The 22,722-nt window shown below is 39.3% G+C and overlaps 1 protein-coding gene across 1 annotated transcript in view; it reads right to left on the bottom strand.

Annotated features, from left to right (window-relative positions):
- Nucleotides 1–760: 760 nt before the first annotated feature.
- Nucleotides 761–22,722, bottom strand: part of insyn1 (inhibitory synaptic factor 1) — a 36,612-nt gene continuing 14,650 nt past the window's right edge. Inside the window, exon 3 of the mRNA XM_026378743.1 lies at nt 761–1,653. Within this exon, the coding sequence (XP_026234528.1) occupies nt 835–1,653 (819 nt within the window). The 3' untranslated portion in view covers nt 761–834. The remainder of the gene's footprint in view (nt 1,654–22,722) is intronic.

Genomic DNA, 22,722 nt, shown 5'->3' with positions numbered 1-22,722 from the left:
ACCAAATGGAGAGACAAAACCTTTAGCACTTTTTTTGTGAACTGCTTTTTAGCTTGGATCCTGAGTCTAATGACGTCACTGCTAGGCACAGAGGAAGTGAAAAATTGGAAATGTCACTTTTGTAGACCGCACATTCTCAGATTACTTTTTGTATCTGTTTTCCTGCCTGCCACTCTTGTGTTCCAGTCTCTGCACCAGACCAAAGAAAGATCACACTGAGTTGATTTATAAAATCAAGGGCAAGTTAATGGTGTTTTTTTCTGGCTCTGCACTTCAAGTTATTTGTTGACATCAAAGAGAGGAAGAGGCTTGACATGTAGATATACATTTCTCTGCTGAAAGCAATAGTCCCTTTGACATTTGAAATAACTGGAACATGAAAAAAGACAATGTTTATACAGTTTCAGAATACAGAGTGTGGAGCGTTGTGTGTCCACATTATGGGAACAAGCTTTTTTTTGTGACTATACTATTTTATGAGGAGATTATACTCCTCATACTTCACTTCCAATGTTGAACACTAGTAAAAATGATTGATCTCTTTCAATGCTTTAAATTATTACACATAGGTGATCCATTCATTTTATGTTTTAAAATTAGAACAGGCACTAACCTTTTGGTCCACCAGTAATTATGATCTTAATGATCTGCTTTGCTTCACGTCACTGCGTTTTCCCTGAGCCTCAGAATGACTGTAGGTAGTCGAGTGATTTTCCATATATCATTTATTTATTTAGTAATTAATTTACTTGTGTATTAATCTATGAGCTATGTATTTAATATTAAATAATGCACAGTCCTCTTCATGAGATTTATGATAAACGTAGGGCTTTCTCAGTGGTCCTTTGTTTTCTGTTTGCTTGGAATATAGGGCAGTACAGTTTGGGTGCTTTTGTCAGAGACAGTTTGTGTGCTGCTATTTCGTAACAGTTTTTTGCGGCAGCTGGGGTTTAAGAGACCTTTCCTGGTTAGTGTATGAGCTGCTGTTGTCCCCTTCACTGGTGAGGAGATGTAAGAAGGGTCCAGACAGTTGTGGAGGAGTGAATGCTCAGAGGAAGAACGTTTGGGTGCGACTGAACTGGCCAGGAGACTGGGCTCAGTATCGCTATCTGGTGTAGCATAGCCACTCTTGTCCTCCTGCAACTCCTCTTGCTCCTCCTCCTCATCATCGTCACAGCACAATGCGTGGTACAGAATTTTGTCACTGAAACGGACTCTTTCCCTTGTGCCAGAGGTACGGGAAGTCTTGTGGCTGTGCGTGGAGCTGCTGGCCTCCTCACTAGATGAATCTGGAGTAATGATGCGGGGCCCATTGGGAATGGGCAGCCCACCATTCATCTGGGAGTAGACTGAGGCAGTGGTGGGGGGCGGGGTGGGGGTCTGGGTCTGGGTTGGGATTGTCCCACGACACAGGTCTGGTTGTAGATCTGCTGGCTGTTCACCAGATCTGCTGGCGGCAGCACCAGCAGCCTCCAGGTAGCTGCAGAACTCCCAGCTATCAGAAAGCACATCTGCATTGAGGAAGTCCAGCCTGAATGCTTCTCCCAAACCCCGCTCACTACTGGAGGTACTGCTAGCTGTGGCCACCGTCCAGTCATCTGGCTCCAGATCAAAGTCAAAGTCGGACGTTAGTTTATCGATCTGACCCACCACCTACAGTAGAAAAAGAAGAGAAACTGATGAGATAATATAGAGAAGCAAATTATATCCCAACGGTAGAAAAGAAAACTGCATTACATCACTGACAAAATCCATCGATTGGTCAGTTGATCACTATTTTGGTCCAGACTGGAATTCTTCTTTTTCCCATTGAGTTGTTTCCATTCAGGAGTCGCCACAGCGAATCATCTGCCTTCGTTTAACCCTATCCTCTGCATCCATCTCACTACAGACTGAAATCTTAGGCATACTTACCAACAAAGGTAAATAAATCACCTTTAGCTGTACTTTGTTTAGTGGTTACTATCAAATCATATAACTGCAAAACATCAGCTGTAGTAATTAGATCAATATTTTGATCAATAAACCAGTGTAGCCAAGTGCCATCTCACAGAGCTGCTATAATCTTGAATCAAAAGAATGTAAAGGCTAAGCAACTAAACAGTTTGTTCCCACATCTCTTTTAAAAAAAATATTAGTTCACTTAACATTTTTATATTATAAGTTCAATAGTGGCACAACAAAACAAAGGACACTTTAAAAGCAAAGTGTTAGTTGTGAAACTTAACTTTATTATTAATCTCTGTGACAGTTTACCTGATACTACATTACATGAATTTCCAGATGCTTATATCCCACTGATTTGCTCCCACAGGCACATTCCACAGAAGCTGAGATTTATTCACAGCTGCTAGTAGATCTGTTTGCCTTTACAACTTGCAATTACACTACCTTTCATCTATAAATCTTATATTGTTTGTTTGCAGTTTTGAAATGATTTTTTTATTCCCGCCAAGGCCTCCTGCGGACAGTTGTTGTAAATTAGCTTTATGCTACATAAAAACAAAATGAGATATCTAGTGAAATGAGGCTGTAGCGTTGAAGCCGTGTCACGACTCATCAAACAGGCTCCTTTAGTTGTTCTTTAGTGTAGAAAATGAGACATCTACTGAAGACGCCTCTTATATGAATGGTGAAAGCTAGACAGTCTAATGGCGGATGTTGTACTGTGGCTGCCAGGATGAATGAGATGACCCTACTCTGATATATTGCTTTCCAGTAAAATCACTTTACTCAGCGCTTTTGATGTTTGCACACTGAAGTATATGTTAATTCCAGTCAAACAAGAATAAACTCAGATGTTCAACTACTACATGGAAATCACATAGGAGCATTTTATTTATTGTTACCTCAAGTTCAACCTCAGTGCTTGTGTTATCAGCAGCCACAGCATTGAGTGTTTGATGAATAGAAAACACTTAAGCTGAAATCACACTGGTGTGCTGACAGCACCCAACATCCATGCCCCCTACACTTGACATTTTAGCACCTTCAATCAGTGTGTTCTGCGCTCAACAACAAGCTATTGTGAAGTGAAAACACTCGTCATTCATGTAGCTTGTAAATGATACATTTCCCCAAACTATTCAGCAATTAAGCCCCGTGGTTTGAACTCCACAAAGTTTTTTAGAATATGCGCATATGAGTTTGCAGTATAATTGCAGCTGAATAGCGAGGAAAGTGTAGTTTCACCCTGAGATTTGTAGAACATGATCCCCCCTTTTTTTTTTTTTCTTTTTTTTTTGCTGCCTCTGTAATTATGTGCAGCGCTTGCTTCTTTCTGGCTCTTCTGAGTGCAAATGAGCGAAGTTGTATCAACAACACAAAGTCTTATCCCTGCATGTAAAATTAAATTTCTTATTTGCTGTTTGGAGAAATTGTGAAGCTCGGACTGAAAACGCAAACAAACTAAAGTTCACTAAAAAGCTCAGGTCACCTGCGAAGCAAGTGTGACAACTAATATTCATGAGCTCCATAATCTTGAACAAATATCACACGAATTTGAATTGAACATACACTTGCTCACTGAATCCATGAATCCATGAATCCAAAATAACTACATGCAAATTTAAGATGAAATAAAACCTTTTAAATAGTATGCTAAGGATAACGAGATACTTTCCCTCTTGCTCCTTTATTTTACATATAAAGCTCCTGAATCTTTACATCCTAACAGATATTAAGTGCTGTAAATTCAAACCACTCACATTTAAATCAAGCTGTGTACATCTGCATACATGGTACTGGCTCATCAGTCAATGAACCTTTTTGCAGATGTTGTGGCGTTGTACACCTTATCGCTACCTGGACTGCGGCATGTTGGCAGACTGCCCAGAGGGAATGTGACTGTATGAATCTTTTAATTCTTGAATTACTCAACCTGTTTGCAGTGTGATTTACTTTGTATTCATTGAGTTGATCATGTAAGATGGTTTTTTAAGGCCTGAGTGGCCTGAATAGCTTTCTTTACTTAATCGCACAGCTTGAGCGAGGGATTAAATTTAATTGGTGAGTTAAAAAATTAACAGTAGCATGAATTTTACAAGGCTACTATGACATCAGTGGACTACTGGTTAACAATTATAGTAGTCATTGGTAAAAAAACACTATCACCAAAGTGTTGCTTTTTCTCTGCAGTGTATAATGAGCCTGGTCATTTTTGTTTTACAGATTCACTATGAAGTGTAAGCTGTGGTAACGGTAAGCTGTGCCAGCTTCAGCTGCTTAGCCTGACCCCTGCCTGCAGTATGTAGGCTAATTTAGCTTCATAACTGTCTCAGCTCAAGGGTCTGCTGAATCTTTCTAGGTCACAATGCAGCACGTGTACTCAATGCACCAACAGTGAACACAAGTCTCAGATTCTTCTTCTAGTAAGAGATGTGTGATGAAGGAGCTATAGAGTGAATTGGAGGAGCAGATTGCTTCAGCACAAAGAATGAATGAACACATCAGGGACAAGTCATTAACAGCGTGTTTCAAATAGAAAATGCATTATGAAAATCTGCAACAATCAAATATAGAAGGCGAAAGTAATTATGAGACTTTACAATGATACATTTTGTAGAGCACCATCATTATCTGTACGACACTGGAGAATGTAACAGTTCCTACCTTAGGTTACATAGTGCTACTGCGCGGTAACAGGTAGGAGTAGTAGATTAAATGCTGTGATAGTACACAGATTTACTCAATAGCTTGTAACCTATGAATTATTCAGATCTTGTTTACTTTGCCAACACATAATAATCCTGTGCATATAAGATCAACCACAATAATTGAAATACCTGTGTAGGTGAAAAACACAGAGCTTCATGTTTAGTTGACTAATATCCCCTTGACAATTGCAGTGTGTCTATAGATTTAATTAATTATTTTAGCTATTTTGTTTACCTAAAATGTCTAAATCTGCATATGCAGCTTGTAACTGTGACGGACCTCTAAAGTCAGGCTGTATGTCCCCCTTGGACTTTATGGCGCTATCACTCTACTAGTTTATGATGCAGTGATGGCATATCCTTGTGACTAAAAAGACTACTTGTAACACAGTTAAGGGGTAATGTATAATAAGAGGGAAGTGAAGTGCTTGGGGAACTGAGTTTAACTTTAGTCTTTAATTTTCTCCAAATTTCTCCACAGACGACTATACTTACTTTTTTACCTGTAAAAGCTGACTGAAAGGTACTTTAAAGTATGGGTGGGAGGAGAATGGTTTGAACCATATCTTTAATTAGCTATAAATACATTATATTTAATACATTATTACAGTAATATTAATGAATTTAGTCTCTCCAGTTTAGAAGCAAGATTTCCAAGCAAACAATAACTTGATACTGTCCATACAGAGCGATAACTGCTATTATAATTTTTTTTTTTTATTGCACACTATCAGCTGGCAGTCACTAGTCAACTGTGGTCATGTCACCTGATCATCACACAGTTCAGTCATTTCAGAGTTCTCAGAGGTGCTTTAAAAGAGAGGCTGCCTCTGCGCCATCAGGCGAGGGTTTATTACTGTTCCTCAACACCTGTCTGAGATGATTGGGCTGGGTAATTGAGGGTCAGAGTGAAAGAGGGCACTTGGAGCCTTGTTTGTGACAGAAAGGTACAGTGATGGAAAAGACTGGCAATGATAATCTAACACAGAGTGACGGTCAGTAATGTGAAAACCTCTGAAGAACCTCTTCTCAGGCAGGGTGTTGATGTGGGAAATAAATTTGGAGCTGTCCATAACCCAACAAGAGTCATTCTCTATAATATGCAGCTCCAGCTGGTATCATGATTTATTTATCATTAGCGGGAACCCGTTTCTTTTCCATCAAGTGAGCACCTGTCCTCTGTTAATGCTAATTGAAAATCTACTAGAACATTAATAGGGGAATGAGTTATTACACTACTAGTACAAGTTTAATGTGTTAAATTGAATGATAAAGGCTGAGGTCAAAATCAGCAAATGTTAAATTTTGTGTGTAAAATTAGCTGCGATGAGGAGGAGGATATACCCCATGTGTTCTAATAACTCTGTGGCTCTTTACACAGAATATCTTTGATGAAGATGTTTATTGATGAAGTTTTAAATGAAAACATTTATAATACAGACTTCTCCAAATCTACACTGTTACATATTCAAGTATTAATCAGCTAATAAAGAAACTGTGAAATATGGCATATGTAGCAATCCAGATTGTACATATGTAAAAAAATACATCAGGTGTGAGTTACCAAAATAAAAGACACATAACACCCACAAGGTTCATTTGCAATGCACTATATATGACTGAGTTTTCTGTGGATTGCTTCATTACTCTGTGTTCAAGTGTCCCCTCTCCATCTGTTCCTGTGCCACCCATTTTTCCAGGAGTAATTTTCAGAGCTGACTGAGGGAAGTTTCTAGTGCTTGTTTGGTAATTATGCAGCATCCAGTGTCCAGCATGGCTTTGCTTATTCATGGGAATATCTGAATTGTATTCAGTGGAGCCATTCAAACACATCTGAGAGCTATTTCCATCTCAACATGTCACACAAGATTTTAAACCTACCCCTGTGCAGCACTACCATTGCTGGAAGAGGTTTATGCCAGTTAGAAAGTCTCAGCAATTATCAAAATGGTCTTCCATGCTGGCTTCATAAGTAAATTTGAAAATATTGTTTTTAAAGCATTTGGCTCCTGCAGTTTTACAGTTCCTGCTTACTCTGTGCCCCCATGCTTACTTGCCTCTACTTAATTCTCCACAAGACGTAAAGAGCAGAGCATCCCAGCCACTCTCAGCGTGGTGATATGGTTTATCTTATCCCCCAGAAGCTAATTTATCATCTTGACTCACTCCAAAAAAAAAAAAAAACATATTTACGGGATTTACTAGAAAAAAAAAATCACCTGGTGACTCATATATACATGCAATCTCTTCCAGACATCTTATTCACAATTGGATAAAACAGCATTTAGGGAACATTTTGAATTTCTCATTACATACTTAATATTACCCATCTGAATGTGAACAACATGCACAATGTTCCATAACTGCAAAACTCGGTTGCTTTGAAAAGCCACATTACACGAGAGCTCAGGGCAGACTTGTGGAGCAGTATATTTAAACACATTTTGTCCAAAAAAAAATTGTTGAAAATGCTCTGGGCACACCGATGGACAGCAGAGAAAAAGAATAATGATGCAGGGTTTTTTTCAGTTTACATTTTGTGCCTTAATAAATGTTTTCTGTGAAGTGTAAGAATTTTGTACACCTGGTGTAATTGGTCATGCGTCATCATCTTTGGCCATTTTGTGTGCATGCTGCACAAAAATTCAATATGTGAATATGGTATTCACGTGTCTGCATGTTTCATTAGTAATGAATATAAAATCCTATTACGACGAAACTCTGCATCAAATTTCGAAAGACAAACTGCTCTTAAGTGTGCTTATTGTACTAGACAAGTATATTGAGTGCGGTTGTGATTTCAGTGCAGTAGTTGACTCTGCAGAAGTCCAGTGGGCGGGCAACATTACAGACAAGCCAAGGGGACCTGATTTAGGTCAGGCCATCTTGATTGGTGAGATGTGTTGCGTGGTGTTGGCACAGGGATGAAGTGTCCTTTGAAGTGTTTGCTGGAAGCATTTGGTGTAATTATCTTGTCATGAGAGGGACTATAAGCCTGAGACTTCATTAGGCACATTCCTCCTGCTTTTTCATCTTTTTTCAAAAAACACTCATCTTTATGGAGGCCTTAAAGTGCTAAACAACACTGTGATGAGCATAGGGCCAATGCCTCCTGACATCTCGCTAATCAAAAGCATCATTAGAAACTTCACCACATAATGGGTCTCATTTCTCCCTTTGGGGCGTTAGAAGAGAAAGGCCTCTGCAGTCCTTGAGTCATGGGGTATGGTATCATCCACTTCCTTTACCAAATTTGCGTAGGCCATTACAGGCAGGCTCGTGCACCTGCTGTGTAGCTAATTTGGATGGTTTAAATTATTAACGTGAAGAGGGTTATGGGTTAGAAAATCAGTGAGTAGTGAGAAGCTACGCATGTCTTCCTGCAACAGTTAGGCAGCAAATGCATCATGGGCTGATGCTGACAGAGCACTCTGATCATTTATTGAGGTTCTCTTTCATTGCTTTTACCCATTTTGAGAGGTCCAATATTAGTAATTACTAGAAAAACATGGTAGTGCCACTCCATGGGGCTCCGCAGTCTACCTGCTTCTCTGAGATAGCACCCGGATTAGTTCTTAGTACAGGCAGATCAAGCTGGTCACATGCAAGGGAAATTCACATGCATGTGAGCACAGCCAGGCAACACTACCAAAAGTGTTATAATGACTCAGTAGATTTTTTAATTAAATAAAAATGTGTCTTTGCAAACAAGATCAGTGAAGGTCTGTGGTCATTGTAGTTTGTTGCAGCAAATATGTATGTGGTGTTTCTAAATGGACAGATGAATCATAGTGGAAAAAGGGGAGAATACAACACTATGGGAACCAGCTTAGCCGAGTGCAACAAAAAATCCCCCACCCTGCTGCTTTTCACTGCCAGTTTGTCTACAGGCCAAACCAGCTAACAGATAACAGCAAGGTTACCCTTAGAAAAACAGATACAGAGCACTGTTACATAGCTTTGGTTATCCCATTCTGTGGTTATGACTAATATCTTCTGTGCTGCAGTCACGCTCATTGATCACAATAATAATGATTCATGTAATTCTTACTATAGCAATACTATAAGCAGTAGGTTAGCACTAAAACTGAGGTAAACATGTTAGTCCATAAGAAAAACCACAACTCTATATATATATTTCTATTTCAATTTAGACAGCTTTTTAGGATCTCATAGTCAACTTTGTTCCGCCTTTGCATCTGTGAGGAACATATTCATACATATGAAAAATATAGCCCACAGTCAGACTTCTTCCCAACATTATAGTTGATTTGCACCTCGCTCAGACATCACAGCCACACACAGTCATCAGTATCTATATTATAGGTGAGGATTAAACTGGGAAACAACCCAGTCAGTGAAATCATTTGCAGTAGCCAGTGCCTTCAGTCTAACAGGCTGAGAGTTCTATTTATGGTTGTGTGAGAAATGATCCTTGTCTAGAGTTAGCATACAAAAGATACGTGGTCTCTTGTTGCAATTAAATTCCTTCTTTCTTGTTATGGAATCTATCATGGCCTGACTTCCTGGACTGAGAATAGATGATATTGACTGACAAGTTTTGTAATAACACACCATGTTGCTAAAAACACTACCCAAGTGGCAAATTTTGTTAACAAGTGAGTTACCTCTAACACGCACTCTTTTATGGTCAGTAAATGAAGCTGCTGTTTTGTTGAATTGATGAATTATTTTTTGGCATGATGTGTGCTGAGTTCAGTGTGAGATTTACACCCTTAACAGTCCATACTACTGTTTGTTTTTAAACAAGGATAAACCACAATTGGCCTGTAATGCAAAAGGCCTTTTAAGCTGCTAGAAACTGCTTGGCTGTACTGAAGAAAGTAGTAAAACCCTCAAGTCAGTGAAACCATTTTTCAACCATTTATCTCAAAAGGCCAACAGAAATGAGTTTTGCATAACAAGTCCAGATTCCTAGACAACAAACAGGTTATTTGACAGTGCCACCTAGAACAGCAAATATGGCCTTTCTGAAAAGGTTTCATACATGCTTACAAGTAAGTTCAGGAATCTTCAAAAAACTACAGTTATGCTAAGGAGGTTGTGTCTTCATGGTTAAGAAGCCAACACTGATGTGTAAAATGATATCTTCATGTCATGTAGATCAGACAGTCAGTTATGTCAGTTATCCTGCCTTAACTCCTTCTTAAGGCTTTTGCTGTGATCTCACTTCACACAAGTTCTACCTTTGCTGTTGAGAGACGCCTGCCTCACATAACCCTATAAGTTTACTTGTCAGAAAAACGTGGATGAAAGTTGTTTTAAGCATTTGAACAAAAAAATGCTGTTTGTTTTCCTGGTGAGTAGTTTATGTGGCATTTATTATAAGATGTTGGTACGTAGTGTGGATCAAAAATTATAAGTGACATGATTACCATAAAAAGGCCTAAACAATTTACCATACACCATGCAGCTCTGCGACAGATAACGCAACGATGTACTGCACATATGGGGTTATAAATTATGTCTGCATGTCCCTCCTTAAGTGAAATATCATCCATGAATGTGCTGCGCTTAGCTGTAACTTTTTTGCAACACTGTTACTGCGTACAGTAACATCTGTGCTGTTCATATCCAGAACTTTGATGAAATAAGACATATCCATCAACATGCCACAAACAGAAACAACAAATCCTGCACTAAAATGTTAATGAACTTCATTTGAAGAAAACATTTCCAGCTTGTATGTGCTCTACCCTTGTTATTGATGTCTGTATATTATCATTTTTATAATTGATGATGCTATTTAGCTGAACTAGCTAAAAATATATAAAGTGTGTGTGTGTGTGTGTGTGTGTGTGTGTGTGTGTGTGTACACATTAAATTAAATTATTGTTTTTTAATTCTAAGTAGTTATAGGCATTAACACAGCACACATCAGTTCAGTTGCACGGGAATGTAAGTCGTGTATAAGAACTGTAGCATGCATTGAAACACTGTTAGATGTGATCTGTTAGACGTTGAACAAACATTAGGCTAACATATTAAAGTCTAAAGTCTAAAACATAGGGCACAGCCATTGCCTTTGCCACATTGCTTTTTTGAACAATTTCTGCAACAGCCTTTTCAGTTTTTTTTTTAGCAATTAAGGTTTTGCTATACTGTTGTCAAGCTATGACTTTGGATGAGAGAGCAGTAGCTATCCCAACTACATTATATTCACACAGGGCCTGCAATCTATATGCCACTGCCATTTCTAGGTGTCCCTGGCTCTCATTTTATTTTATTGTTTGAACTGTCTAATTTCCCTCCAGATATTGCTGGATCCTGCAAGCTGACGTTAATGCATTGAGCCTAAAAGGAAAGAAAAAACATTTATGCAATATATTCTTATTTTAACCTTTTTTCTGCTTTTTTATGGCAGTGACACTAAACCTGAGGAATTCATCTGTAGCTGTTTCTTTTTCTTCTCTTTGCTTTGGAGTTTCAAACAAACATTTTCCCAGTGTTGACAGCAGTATTATTCTCATGAACTATACCACGTCAGTACTGGATGATGTGCTATTTGTTAAGAGCTTGATAAACTATGGGCATGCGGATTGATATTTCCTTCTCCTTTTCCTTTCTGCTCCCCTTTAATAATTTTTCGGATACTATGTGGCCACAAATAGATGCATGCGACAGCCGCAATGTTTCATAATACTTTGTGGTATTAAAAAAATAATCAACTCATAGCAGCACAGCTCATATTACCTTAATGTGTTCCTGATGGCAACAATGGCCTGTTATCTCCACTCGGGATTTTTGTTGTTCATCTGTGTAACAATTTGGAGAGCACAAACCCAAATGAGCTTATTTTACAAATTAGGCAACACAACTTTAACCTTGACCATCCATACCTGTCATGACATTCATTCTGGACTACTGCTTTACACATCACTGTTGCACTAAGCACTAAGGGCTGCTGTGTTAGCTTGAACAGATCTCTTGTGACCTCTCATCAACAAAGTATTTTTTGCCCTCAGGCTTGTGATTGTGACTCACTGTCTGGAGGAGTGTGCTGTTTAAAATAAGCACTCTATTTTACCTTACCATAGTAATAGATATGCTGTGATATCTAGGATATGGTTCTTTCAACAGTGATGCATTCTCCCAAGGCATTATTGACGTTTTAAATTGTTCTCACCCTTTAAACAATTCCAAAACTCGCCCTGGATAGGTCGCCCGTCTGTCAAAGGGCTGATGTATAGAGACGGACAGCAACTCACAGTCACATTCCCATCTATGGTCAATTTACTGATAAATCTAACATGTCTTGTGGGAGAAAGCTGGATCACCCAGTAGAAATAAACAGGCACAAGGAGAACACACAACTCAACACACAAGTTCTTCTAGCTGTGAGGAAAAGCACCACCACGCCACCGTTTTACTGAGTCACTCATCCTTTGGTCTTAAACATATTTTAAATTATGAACCAGTTCCTCCAAAGATACAAAAGGGAAAACAAGGGAACTTTAAACTGTGAATAATAAAACCTCATTTAACCTCAAAGAAAAAGAAAAAGTTTATTTGAGCTTTTATATCCAAATGAGCTTTATTTGGTGGGATGCTAGCAGTTAAGAACCCACATAACCTTGGCTTCCATTAATGTGTTCACAATGTGGCTCTCACAATCACAGGGTCATTTAGATTAGGTATTACTGTCTTGATGACAAAGGGAGCTTTGATACCTACATATGTACTGCAGCCAGCAAGGGCATCAAGTGAAAATGTTAAAGAGTTAGTGACAGAATTGTTCAGCTTCTCTTTTATATGTTTTCAATCAACCTAAACCATATATTTATATTGATATATTTGGGATTGTAAGGCCAAAAATGTAATGATTGCTTCCATTACATACATTTGATGTGCACGTTAGAGGGAATTTTATACATTACCCAATTTAACTAAAACAGCAGTATGGACTACTACTATTTACTACTATTTATTACTGCTAATTCTATTACTATTTTAAAGGTAAATTGCACAGGTTGCAGGGAACCTAATTTATTTAAATTAATAATTCTCATATATTTCAATCATGTTACAATCCTCAGTTATGGCAATCAGCAAAGACAACCCCTGTACTCATGTCATTTTACATACATAGAGGGTCATTGCATCCACACATAGGGTTGTGGGAAGTGAAAACAAATATCTGGAGTGATGGCTTGCTTCACCATGCTGAAGTAGGCCACAGATATTGGCACAACTCGCTCTCCTACCTCTTTCTTTCGAAACAATTTGTCATCGCTTCCAGGGTTCTGCCATTTCTATCTGTGACAATCTGCAGGGCGGTCGCCTCAGAGAGTGACAAAACCTGTCACAGTGCGTCATTTTCACTCTCTTTCTGGCAGGCGGCAGGACATCTTTGAGACTGCAGCACCTTTATCAGATATGGCAGTTCCTAAAGCTCTGCCTATAACAGCAGGCAAGTTGGAGGAGAGGAGCCAGCGACTTTACACAGACCCATTTGCAAACAAAATCACTGGGAGACATTCCCCACAAGGCACCACCTGGCTGCCACACATAACCTACCTGCATCACTCCCTCACCATCACAGGCTCCTCTATTTATAGACACTCTTGTGTCCACCCACCCACACACTGCATCTCGTAAAGCAGCAGCCAAAATCTTGCAAACTGAACAATCTCCTTCAGGCAATCAATCATCAGGGTGACAGATGTCAACTTATCTTCCTGTAATGTGTGGATAACATCTTCTTAACAAGTTCAGTGTCGCTAACAATAAAAATGAAAAACAATTAGCCAGCTTCTTGCCAGACCTTGTTGAGATGGGGAAGCCTGCAATGACCTTCTTTGTCATTATCTGAACCCTTTTCCTATTTTTAGCTTGACTAAGTTAGAGTAAGTAGTGAGATGAGCTATGAAATCGAAAGAGGAGCATCAGTGTGAGATATGTGATCCAATCGTTGTGTAATTCCAAGCTGAATTTTTGATGATGGGGGTGTCAGTCATCAACCACCAGTGGGCTATCAGACTTGTCAATAAAGCAATTAGTGTCTCATCTCTGAAGGGACTTGGCTGAATTCTGATCATTGGTTTTATGTTATTGAACAAGCGTTCCCCAGCGAGGGAATGATATTGAGAGCTCCAACACAGAACACAGACGTGCACTTGCAAGCTAGTCAGGCATTTGCTGCATTTTGATAAGGTCCACAGTGAGTATATTTTGAATGCTATAAGCATCCTCACAGCAATGTACTTCTTTGACTAAAATGCTAAAATGTCACATAATTAAACTTAAGCAAGCAAGGGCTATGATATACAGTGTCATACAAAAATGTTGTCTATGCATCCATACGCAAATTGTCCCATTTTAAGTATTCTCTTTCCATTTATGCTTCATCTGAGGTTGAGGCTTTTAAAAAACTCTAATGTAAAATTAGGTATTAACACACAGATTTGCTGGTCCAAAAATGAAGCTGTCCGCAGAAGAAGTTGCCTTTCGCTTTTTTTATTTTGAATTTCATTAGCCATTTATTGTGAGAACAGTTAGTAAATGTGGATCAATCAAATAAACTACATATTGAAATATTACTCATAAGCTCACATAGATATTGATTACTTCCCTGAATTCTGCAGAAAATATTTATATGTTCCTTTTATTGATATACCACAGCATATCTACCTCCCAATCTGTATGTGTTTATGTGTGTTTTCTGATAATTATAGGTTTCAGTGTTGCAGGGAAGCATGGTGATATGTGAGGAAGTGCTACCTCACTGACACAAGCCATTTCAATTACCTTGGTAAATAAATCTCTCCAAAGTGAGGGAGTTTTTTTTTTTTTTTTTACTAGGGCAGTAATTTAGTATACTACTGCATTTATGTTCCACAATGGGTTGTGGTTGTACAGCAAAACCACAAACCACCGCTCCTAGTGGCCAGTGAGTATACATCATCTGTCTCTCAGATTTTCTCTGATCTGCTACATTCTGCTGTTTTGTCTTGTAGGAACAAAAAAAATAATAAATAAATAAAATAAAATAAAGAGGGGTTTTGTTCCTGCATTGCCCGATTAAAATGGGCAATTACCACAGACGAATTAGCTATGTACAGTGAAGGTAAAGGACAGTGGAGGCAATTTGCCATCCTACTCTCACTTCATCTGTTTCAACACGCTTTAAATTTCCAGTTCATAAACAGTGGGCCTATTGCACTGTGCTGTTGACACAAACTGTAAGGATTGTAGAATGTATATGTATTATTCCATCAAAGTATATTCATCTTTTCAGTACTGTTCGCATTGGTGAGGAACTGAAAGTGTGAAGCCAAGCATTTCACGTAATTAGTAGGTAGAGGTATAGAGCGGGTGTTCATTAAACCATCTGCAGGGAACATTTGTGAGGATCTCTGTGACAGAGTTCCCCACTCGTCTTTGTCTTCATCAGCTCTTCACTGTGACCCTCCCCCCTATTTGCGCAGAAAGCCAACAAATTGCCTTTTCCAAACCTACTGTTGTGCATTTTTGCAAGTGTGGATGATGCTATAACTGGTGTTTGCTAAGGCACCTTCTGATGCTAGCTTCTTGCTTTTCAAACACGATTCTACACGGCTCCTGGAAATGTTTGAAAAGGGGCTGCATTAATAATCCATGGATTCTGTGTCCATGCATAAATGCGGCGCCAACCTACAAGTGCAAGTCCTTAGTTGGCCACTGTTTTGACACCTTTCAGAGTTTCTCCCTCGCTCTCTGGCAGCTGAGCTTTGATTGATGACAACAAAAGGAGTGGGGAAATCTGAGGGCTGGATTGGGAGATAACTGACTGGCTGAGAATGACTCAGTCTGTAGCACAGAGTTAGTCTGCTGCAGCCTGGAGGAAGAGAGTGAAACAGGAGCGCGAGAGCAAGGGGGAGCAGGGAAGGATGAAGGTATCATGGGGTAAATGAGGCCTTGCTGTTTGGTAGTGCACATAGCTTCATCATCCTTGGCTCATGTTTGGGAGGCAAACATGACTGGGGTAATATTGCTTTATTTGAGAAGAGAAACATCACTGACAGTCAGTGTGATATGACCGAACACACAGCGGGCCTCGCCAAAAGCGTTCTATCTAATCAATCTACTGTGTGAAGACTGAAAACGCACACCAACAGCACACATTCACAGAAGAAAACACACCCACAACAGGCACCCGCTAAACTACATTATCTTTACTGACACTCCCATATACACAGCCAATGTCATATTTTCTGGCAGATACCCGTACACCCACGCAAACACATGCATCAATACCTAGTTTTTTTCCCTTCCCAAATAAAAACACACTGTTATAAACATACAACAGATACAAATATGGCAAACCCTAAACCAATCACAGCTGTCTCGTGCTACTTTGATATTGATAGGAAACATCATTCTAATGGCAGCTTGCATGTCTGCATGAGGATTTTATAAATAAAAAATATAAAAATGTGTACCCCACATCTGACTGCATCTCTGGCCTCATCAGATGACTTCCCTCTCATGTGACCATGGATGTTTATGTGGAGAAGCTACACATATGCTGAGAACAAATAATGTGACATCAGATCAGTCATGTCAGAGGACCATACACCACACCCACTCCATTCGTAGACATCATTTAAGCTTCATGTTGTTATTATTATTTTTTATTTTTGTCATGGTGATGGCTGCCAGTGATGTCAGAGTGGCGGTGGGTGCAGTGTTGACACTGGCATTGGGGGTTTTGGTGTGTTCACCCTCTTTAAATAGCCCCAGATCTAATTTGCAGACAACAGCAGAGTTCTGACAGATTCTGCCTCGGTGCCTCCTCCCACTAGGTGACACATTCTTTATTTATTTTTCCTCTCCTCCGCTCTGGTATTCACTCCATGGAGCACTGGCCCCTCAAGCTATTGTCAGTTCCGTTTTCCTTCCATGTCTGAAAAACCAAATGGATTTACAGGGTTTACTGTCAACCCCTCCCTTTTTTCTGGCCTTATGAAAGTCTTCTATTTCCTCCACTTCGTTTGCACACTCTCCATCTCTTTATGAAGTCCCGGTCTTTCCTCCCATCGTGGGACTGTGCTGCTAAGGTCCTGGGTTTACTTTGAGAATGATAGAGAACATACTGTTGGGTGAGAATGTTCTCACAAGAAAAACAACAGAATTGTTCATTTCAGTAAGCCCTCCAAATATATGTTTATGTTGAAGTGACAGAACTTTGGGAGCCCAGGTTTTAATGGTAGTAACGAGCAGGAAGTTAGGTGACATTATTCTAGAGCAACAGGTTTTGTGAAGGTATGAGGTGTTCCCCACCTGCAGTCAAAAAGAGTTCCTATTATTGTAGCCATGATTACGAAGCTCACCTAACCTTAACATAATGGTAATTATATCCCATGCTAAGTTGTTTTTATAACATTCATTAAGTGTTATATCTAGAACCTAAACATCAGTCCTTTGCCTCTAACCAAGCTCTTTTAGTTCCTAAACCTTGGACTTTGATCTTTTTCCTCTCCGCTGTCGCCTAGTGTTTGCTCAAGTGAGGTTGTCTGGTTTTCTGTATAATTCTTTATACAGTTATATTATATTAGGTCTTAAACCTTACACTGTGAAGTGCCTTCAGATGACATCTGTTATGATTTGGTGTTATTGAAAAAATTGAATTGAATTGAAACTCTAGGTTGACACAAATTAAGAATTTCTGCTCTGTGGGGGTCCAAATGAAAAATAAGTGCTGTGAACATGATTATTCCTTTACACCACCTGTCTGACACACCTGCTCAACAATAGCTTTACAATTGTTATTTATTTTATGTTTATGATTAATAACAGAAGTATGTTCATTAGTTTTAGTTTTGTAGAGATGCTGACTTTATAACATGTGACACAATATTGAAGACAATAAAACCTAACCCACTTTGGGACAACTCAACCTTCATGTCTGCAGTTAGTCACTTCTGGCAAAAATATGTAATGCACATTCTGTGATTTGGCAAGACACATAAAAAATATTAAATTTATACTTTAAATAGCCAAAAGCAATACAGAAAATTAAGCACAACAAAAAGCAATGAAACACAGTTTGATTCAGTCTCTCTTAAAGATTATTATTAAGAAATTGATTCAAACATTGTTTGCAAATGTAAGTGTGATATCACAATAGTGACAATGTACTCAATAATACAATAATAATATTACAATACCAGCAAAATCATTTGGGTCACCAATGTTGGCAGCGGCTTTACCAAAGCCGGCACCCCTGGATAACATCCAAATGGGAAAAAAATGTGGTAACGTGATTCAGGGGGACAGCCACCAGACAGTGTTTGGGCAGAAGTAGACACTGCAACAAATGAAAACTTCAAAGTCATCGCACAGACTTGAGGCAATAGTCTTTTATCCGTCCCTCTGCACACCGTGCTGAAAAGCCTGGAAATTACCTATGTAATGCTGCACAGTGTCTCTGCATTGCACTCTGTATTCTAGTGGAGGCAGCAGCTCTGTGGACTTTGCTGGGATGAAAAAGATGAAAACAAGGAACATAGTTTTACTTTATGGAATTGTCTGATGAAAAGGTGAAATCCACTCACTACTGTGAGATATTCTCTTGACCCTCCTCACTCCATGCACAATTAATTTGATACAAGCTAGAAGCATAAATCCTAGATGATTATTCTGTGTTCAGGACAACGGCAATGAATATTTTCATCTACTCAGGTCTCAAGAACAGCAGGAGACAGGGAAATTAGTTTTGTTGTATTATGTAGATGCAAGCACATTCTGCAGCATCGACAGGTTTCAGTGTGAGTGTGTGTGTGTTGTTGGGGGGTGGTGGTGGGGGTTATTAAAATTAAAATAAATACAACTAAACATCGTTTTTATGCTTATGCGGTTCAGCCTTTTTTTTTTTTTTAAAACCAATCACTTTTTCATGACATTTTAATGACTGCAGGTGTTCAGTCTAGGGGATGTTGTCATACCGTGTCTGTTGAGCAGTAATCCCGTGAGGCGAGGCTCTTTGGTAATGATCAAAATGTAAATGTAATCTTAGCTCCTGACTTCCTTTCTACTCCTAGAACACAAACACAATTAAAAGCACAGACGTTCAAGCTGGAACGTGGCCAGCTGTTCTGGGTTAATAGATGGGCTTGGCCAGACATCTGCGAGGTGACCGCTAGCTGGCAGCCCGTTGGATAAGGTTGCAGATTGTAAGTGGACATGTACTTTGCTTCCCTCTGTGTGCAGTTGTCACTGAAGATGATGAAGCACCCTGAATCTCCCTCCTCCATCTTTAGCTCCCTCGTCTCGCCGTTTTTCTAACCTCCCTAACCCTTCTTTCTTACTCCAAGGCTGAAGCAAGTGTAATGCTGACACGTGGCTACCATCTCCCTGGCCCCCTGACTTCCAGACCCCAGAGTGGAGTGTTTCAACTGACTCGGAAGTTGAAGGACAAAGAAAGTATGATAAGAAAACAACAACAAAAAAGACAGAATGGGGAGAAAGACACAGCAGGAGGCAGGGTTCATGCTCTTTGATAACTCATGCCTCATCTCTCAGAATAACAACACGTTGTCAGCAGTACTTACTTGGCTTTGCCCTACTGTACTTTTACATACAGATGCCCTCACACCTGCAGTTAAGTAACTGCAGGCACAGAAATGATTCACTTTGACCTGGACTGACATCAAATGGCATGCTTAAAATTGTACATTGCTCTAAATATTCACTCAGTGTGTCCCGGTTACAGCTATTTTTCGTTTCAGTACTGCTCTGCTTAGTGGCTTTGTTTGGTTTCTGCTCTCATTTCCAGAGCCAGAGAAAGAGAGAGAGAGCGAGAGAGAGAGAGAGAGAGCAAGATGGGTGTTGGTTTGCTCGGTCAGCCTCAAATGTTACTCTAGCTTTTCCTGTAGTTTTTGGAGTAGAGCCGTGTTATTGATGATGAAACAAGCAGTAAAAGTCCTGCAGAAGCCAGAAAAGCTTCCAGTGCAAGCACTTCAGGTAGCATGAATTATCTATGTGTTAATGTAAGTTATTAAAAAGCTAAGATTGGAACATGTAAATGGTTTATGCTGGGGCAACCATTAGATCACAGCCAAAGTCTGTTTTATTATGTTGTAAAATGTTTGTCTGAATCAGCAATGTTGCTAAATCGTGGAGTAAAATAAACATACACTATTATGTAAAATAATTGTTAAACACAAAATGCTGATTTTTCCATCTGCAACTTAACCCATTAAATATGCATGTGAATATACTGTTTGTGCTCAATAATTTATATAGTCAAACAAATGAGTGACTGGGCCACAAAAGCATTCACTCTCTCTAATGCAAAATGGAAGGGAATCCGTTCGTGAGCAGGTCGATAAATAATATGTAATGTTTGCAGAGTCTCTGATGGATTCCATCAAAATGCATATGAAATATTAATTTAATGGGTCACAGTTTATTTAGATAGTCTGGTGCTGAAAATCAGCTTTCCATTAAATCACTTTAATGTGTCACTAAAATGCGTTGGGTGTTTCACATGCTGCTCAGAACTGTGCGAGTAGTCACTATATACTGTATCTTTGGGCTACATCTAAACTTGTGGTTGGGGTTGCTTCAGCTGCACGGTGTCCTGGAAGCCTGAAAGCTTTAATGCAGTAGAAATGGAAGAGGAAACAGAGGTAGAGTCTCTTGCAGCTTTCACTTTGGCTTCACACTGACCTGATTAGTATTCTATCTGCGGCCCAGGACACTGGTCTAAGTTTAACCAATAAAAAAATTAGAAACTGCACTCAAACTTTCAGCTCAAAGAGAACAGAGCTGAGCAGATCTGCTTCTATACCTGCTGGAGGATCAGTATTTTAGTTATTTTGGCTCTGGCCACAAAGTGAGCAACAGTGTGCTTGGCCTTGATGGGGTGCTTCTAATGACATGCCTCTGTGCTGCTGACACAGTGAGGTATAGTTGGCCTGTGCTTGCACCAACACAACAGTGCCACTGTTTTGCTGAGATGTAAATAAAAAAAAAAAAAAAAGAAATATGCTAATAAAATGTTGTAGTCAAATGTCAGGCTAAAGAGCCAGACTTTAAGTATGTGCTTAAGTTGCACTTACTGGAAGCAGCTAAAAGTTGTATCGCCAAAAGTTTTTGTCCAGCACTTTGGAATAACTAAAAGACTGGTACTTGAGAGGCTGGTTCATACACTTTAAGCATTTGAGACAAATGAGCTGGTACAAGAGCATAGAGAATAAAATCAATAAGACTGTGTGGTTAGCATAATAAGCAGTTAGCACTTGAGCAGCATAATTCGGAATAAACTGCAACTCGTTTATAACTTTTTTGAATGGACCAGATAGAAAAGCATGACAAAAGTCCCATCTGCTGGATATTAAATCAATAGTGAAAGGTTATGAAAAAAATAAATGCAGATACATACGAACAAATAAGAAAAAAAAGGATGAAAGTGGTTGATATAATATGTCAATGTAGCAGAAGCTTTTAGTTTCTCACCGCTCCATTGTCACTCTGAACATGTCATTAAGTGTCCTCAGATAGTGAAGGCAGATGCTCCTGCAATCACTGCAGTCCACCCAATTCATTAGCCTCCAGATACTCAGCACTGATCTCTTGAAGACACAGGCTATTAATTTAAAAAAAAAAAAAAAAAAGTAGGACCATAGTACAGTATTATAATTTCATAATAATTAAAATTGTATACATGAGTATCAATAGACAAAAATAAAAACATTGAATGTAAAACATTTACATTGAAATAAATGTGTTATTCTAAAAATTGTCTTGTGGCTTTAAATCAAAATCCAGTGTGAATACAAATTTAACCTAGCTGTCTTCTAGAAAATGCCATCTTCATTATAGTTGTATGCTCCACCTTTAGCCCCTATCACATAATATAGGTTACAACTGTGGTGCCGCAAAATATCCATCTATCCATTCTTCTATCTCTTATCTGGTGCTGAAGCCAACCCCAACTGTCACAGGGCAAGAGGCAGAGTACACCCTGCTTGTACAGTCAGCATGGCTGACATACAGAATAGAGGCAGAAAGCCATTCACACTCATATCATATCACATATAGGTACTTTGACTAATTAACCTAACTGCATATCTTTGGAATCTGGAGAGCCTGCAAGAACCCCACGCCTCCCATCATGTTCTTCCCTAACATCTTATAGGACTAAAAAGATGATGAGGGAACAAGATGCACTCCAGTTGGTGTATTGTAATTTTAAATAGTTTTTTCTCATGTAGGTATGGTCCTTCTTAACTTTTTTGGGTCAGTTACATTTAGCAGATGCAGCTTTTATCTAAAGCGACTTGCAAGGTACAAGGCAAAGGCAGGGTAAGAGTAAGGAGGTCTTGCCTAAGGACCCCTACCGGAGGAAGACTGCAGCTGGGGATACAAACCCCGGTCTCCCGCAAGGAGGGACCACTACACTATCTAGCCACAGTTGGAATTAAAGATGTTTTTGAAAACATGCATTTCTTTGAACAGTGTGCTCCACATTAAATTCTCTAGCTCTCACTTGCAGCCTGTTTAATATTTCCTCCAGTTAGGTCATAAGCAGATGTCATTGACTAAATGTAGACCAAAGCTATTTTTGGTTGTTACAAATTACTCTGCAAAGCAATAGTGACGCAAGGCAGATGGATCTGATGCTTTGTTAGGGGCAAAGGACTTGTATAATTCCAGCATCATTTAAAAATAAGCAAGTACTGAAAAAAAAATACAAGCACACAGATGGATGAAGAGAAATCTTTTCATACTCCTTTGTGAACCCTTGTAAATATGCTTTGGCTGACAGACACTCTAGTCAGATCCCAGTGCAGATGCAGGAATGACAGGTGTTAAATAGCTAGACCCAGTTTTTTTATTGTCATGCATCTGCGATTGACTTGCAGCCATAGAATTATGGGATGAACTGCTGACCCTCTGGCTCATGCAGCCCAAAGAGGATCACACTCCCCCCACGGGCCCTGTGCATACGGCTCCAGCTCTGAAAAAGAACTGTTGTCTGCAGGCCAAGAGATAAGCCTTCTCTCTGCCTGTCTTTTTTTCTCTTTCTCTGTTTCTTCCTATCTTTCACCCTGCCTCCACC

Source organism: Anabas testudineus, chromosome 3, assembly GCF_900324465.2.
Source record: "Anabas testudineus chromosome 3, fAnaTes1.2, whole genome shotgun sequence".
Lineage (NCBI taxonomy): Eukaryota > Metazoa > Chordata > Actinopteri > Anabantiformes > Anabantidae > Anabas > Anabas testudineus.
The sequence above is the reverse complement of the archived record's forward strand: the minus strand, read 5'-3'. Positions and strand labels throughout refer to the sequence as shown.